This window comes from Drosophila ficusphila, unplaced genomic scaffold (genome assembly GCF_018152265.1).
Source record: "Drosophila ficusphila isolate 14025-0441.05 unplaced genomic scaffold, ASM1815226v1 contig_470, whole genome shotgun sequence".
In the NCBI taxonomy this organism is placed as follows: Eukaryota; Metazoa; Arthropoda; class Insecta; order Diptera; family Drosophilidae; genus Drosophila; species Drosophila ficusphila.
In genome coordinates, this window is record NW_025064389.1 from 1,736,899 (window position 1) to 1,741,089 (window position 4,191).

Consider the following 4,191-nt stretch of genomic DNA (forward strand, 5'->3'; position numbering starts at 1 on the left):
GGAAGATTGACACATTATAAGTACATATATCATTTAATTTCATTATAAATCATTTGCAGAATATTGTTATTTTAGTTATACTTGTGGGTGGTGTTGGCGTGAGTGGTGGGAGTAAAACATGGACAGATTTTGCATACATAGGACAGTAAGGACATACATAGGACAGTAAGTTAGAATAGTTCATTAGGTGGCACTACAACCCGATTCGGGTTTTGGCCGACCTCAGCGTCTCCCTCCAGGCGCCTCTGCTCCTTGCGCGCCTCCAATCGGAAATACCCAGTGCAGTCAGGTTCTCCTCCACTTGGTCCTTCCATCGAAGCTTTGGTCGTCCCCGTCGTCGTCGCCCGTAGTCGACCCTCGCTTCAAATACATACCTTCTGAGCTTGAGATTTTTTATCCATACGCACAACGTGGCCGAGCCAGCGCAGACGTTGTATCGTGATGCGCCGGACCACGTCCACGTCGTCGTACAACTCGTACAGCTCGTGGTTCATCCGAATGTGAAAGTCGTCCCCAATCCGAACGGGCCTTTTTCGTTTTGCGGTGGAATCTTATCCGAGGCTTTCGCTTTGGTCTTCACTGGGCTTCTTTTTTTACGAGGCGGGTTCCAAACCCTGCGCTCAACCATTTAACGTCCGGGTGACTCGCTGCACACATTAAATCACTATCTAGCGGATGCTAAGATAGCTACCCAGGAGGTGCCACGATGAGGCTGTGTCTCAACTTGCAATCATTCGAAAACAGAAATCGCACTGGCGGGCACCAAGTTGACCGCGATCGGAAAACTTTACTCTGTACGAATGAAAGCCATCCCAACCCAGTGAGTTAGTATAGTACGGATAGAAAAGTATGGGTTGTATAGTAGGGATAGTAAATAAAGAAGTGTTATTTAACTTGTACTATGTATATACTGAACAATTTTGGTTTTTTTTTTTGTCTCTCTTTTTTCTTTATTTAAAATGTTAAATTAAATGTTTTAAAATTTGATTTTTATTTTTAAGCATTACAATTAAAAAAAAAAAAAAGTCCAACTACACTACAAAAAACTGCTAATTTTTGTATTAAAAACATCGATGAAAAACATCGATGTTTTTCGTAAAAAACATCGAAAACATCGATGTCCTTGAACATCGATGTTTCTCCACCTCTATTATGAAGCCACCTTCTCTTTTTAGGTTCAATATGTGCTTTTAAAAATGAAAGCATGCTAGAACTGGAAAATCATCGATGTTCCAATGTTTTTAAAAAAAAAAAAAACATCGATGTATCACGATGCATTGAATTATTTTAGGGGCTTATTAAAAAAGTTTTTACTTCAAATCATATTATAATTCATATAATATTATAACAATATATTATATTTATATATATATATATATAAGTTATGGCCAGACATGACCAGTAGTTATGGCCTGACATGACCAGTAGTTATGGCCTGACATGACCAGTAGGGGAAGTATTCCCCTGAATATTACCTAATGAGCGTTATCTGCATCCTTGTGGTCCTTGCTTTCTTCGTCCTTCCTTCTATGTCTTGAATTTTTGTTGTATGAGTTTAAATTAAACAATATGAGCTTTAACGTTATAAATCGTTTATTCGTGCACCAATCGTCAACTTGCTGCTTTGGGGGTACAAATAGAAGTGATCTTAAAATATAATTAGCGTGGCTTGTTGACTGCATAAGCTGGCAGAGCGGTTGCCGTAATCCGATGCTGACAACAGCGGTTCTGGGCCAAAGTGTTGCCATACTCCAGGTGCTAGCGTTGTATTTCCGTTTGTGGGCTGGGGTATGGTTGAGACAGCTAGCGATCGGTCAGTGCTTCCGGATATTTGGGCTGACGTGTTGCTAAACTTCGAATGATATTCGATTAGCCACTGGGGATTGGAAGGGGAAGCGGCAGCTATTGTTGAGGCAGCTAGCGGCGGTCACTGCTCCTCCGTTCTCACGTTACTGCCGTTGCAATTCTGGCGTTCTGTCGTTACACTGTCGTTCTGCCGCTGTCGTTTGGTCTCTGCTGCGTCTCTGCTGGTCGTCAAGTTGGTTGAGGGAAGTCGTGGTGTCTGGTATCCGGGTCGAGAGGCGATGAGGAGAAGGGGGCGCTTGGCCGGTGTTAACTCCTCCCCACCACAAGATCTGTGTCCCACAGATTATTAGGCTTTTATTGCGGGTTCTAGGGTATCCTGCGCTTCCAGGTTTGTAGGTCCCGCAGTTTAGGGATTTCTTTGGTCGACGTTATCTTCTTCCAAACGAGGTACACCGTTGTCATTATGGAGAGAGCTATGACTATTTCCACTGAGAAGGATATCAAAATCTCATCGGACATGACTGATAACTTCTTCAGGTTCTCCATGCTGAATTCATGGACATATTTTAATGATAGCACATAACCCGTTGTCTTCACCTGTGTTAGCACGGCGGGCATTGCCATAAGGTGTGTTGATGAGTAGCTGCTGTAATTCCGGTCACCGATTGTGATCGTTTCGTTGTCGAATTGTATGACGTACGAGCCCTCTAGTTGGTAATTCTTGGCTGGTGTGGATATGGTTCCATTAAAGTTGGTTAAAAAGAGTGTGCCGTCATCGATCAGATCTACCGTTTCCTGGTTGGTCCTTAGATAATCGCATTCCGCTTGTCCTCCTTTCAACAGTCTAGGTATGCAACTGTCCTCCTCCAATTTGAACAGATCCTTTTCTCGGCAGACTGTTGTGTTACCAATAGATATGCAGTTTCCGAGGAGGGCGTATGTTTCCAAGCGGTCCATCGCCAGTGTACTGTACTTCAAAACGACTTGCTTCCCATCGGATATCGTTGGGTAGATCCTCATCAATCTGTACTTCCTGTTCACTACCTTGGGCATCGCCAAGATGTACAGAAAAGCCGTCCCGTTTGTGAGGATTGTATAGGCTTGGAAAATTCGACTGCCTCAACGACGTTTTGATAAGGGAGGCTGTCCACTTCCGCCAGTATCATGTCGACCTCGTCGTGGTCCAGGAGCCCTCAGTATCTCGTCCACTTGATCCGCTATTATAATAGCCTTGTGGAGAATGGCCGTTGTCACGTGGAAATCCCCATCTAATGCGTTGACTCTCCCGATAACGTCGTTCAACTTCTGGAGCGACTCTTGTGTTGTGTCAAACAACCCAGTGTTGATACGAATTTGCTGATTGTTGTTTCTTGCCAAGCTGTCCTCCTCTTTCAGGATGGCGTTCCAATCCGATTTGTCCGGTGATCCCGCGACCCACTTCCATGCTGATCCTAGCCAGTCGATTGAGCGTTGTCTTCGTACCGGTGCGCTAACCATGCGCGAGATTCCCTCTGAAGCATGTTCCAGATAGTGGGCAACCAGTGCGTTGATACGTTGGTCGGTTACTACCATAGCCTCGTTTGCCACCTGGTCGATGAGTTGCTGCATGTGCCCTAGATTGATGACGTGCGCCAGTTTGAAAACGCCATTGGTCCTCCAGACGGTACCTTGTTGTAAGGGGACAACTGGTGCATCATATTTGAAAATATGGATGGTTGTCGCCACGTAGATTGTGGACGCACTTGTAACGTCGGGAGGGGATTTAATGCACATAAAATTGTAGATTCTTATAATAAAATAGTTTCTTTGTCTTAACACTAATGTTTGTGTTGGTGTTTCTTGTATTCCGTTGTTACTATTCGTATATTCTTATTACTAAAAAAAAATTTTTATTTGGTGTGGCTTAATACTATTCCGATTAAATGTTATCCTGTTCCCAGTGGTGGCCCAAAAAAGAATTTTATTTGGTGTGGTTTAATATTATTCTGATTAAATGTTCCCCTGTTATGAGAGGTTTTTGTTTTATTAAATGTTTGATTAAATGTCCCCCTGTTATGAGAGGTTTTTGTTTTTTTAAATGTTTAACTTAAATTAGGGTTGAATTGTCTTTGCTTATGTCTTTTTTTTATTTATTTGTATTTACTTGTTTGTGTCTGAAGGAGGTTATGAGTTAGTGAAACGTTCGGTGCACACTTTAATTTTGGACAAGTTTTAATATTTTGAGGGTTTTTGATATCCTGTTGCCAGTCTTCCCTGCCGAGAAAACAAAAACTACATGTGTTGGTCACAAAATTAACTTCTTAGATGGGACTTATGAAAGATTTTTCCCGACCTTGTTTTGATAGTGACCCTTCGGTCATCTTCAACCTCCTCTGCCTTAAATCG

The 4,191-nt window shown here is 42.7% G+C and overlaps 1 protein-coding gene across 1 annotated transcript; it reads right to left on the minus strand.

Annotated features, from left to right (window-relative positions):
* Positions 1-2,172: 2,172 nt before the first annotated feature.
* Positions 2,173-2,859, minus strand: LOC122320343. The gene has a single exon (XM_043208536.1). It carries the CDS (start codon positions 2,857-2,859, stop codon positions 2,173-2,175), a length of 687 nt encoding a protein of 228 aa, XP_043064471.1.
* Positions 2,860-4,191: the final 1,332 nt, after the last annotated feature.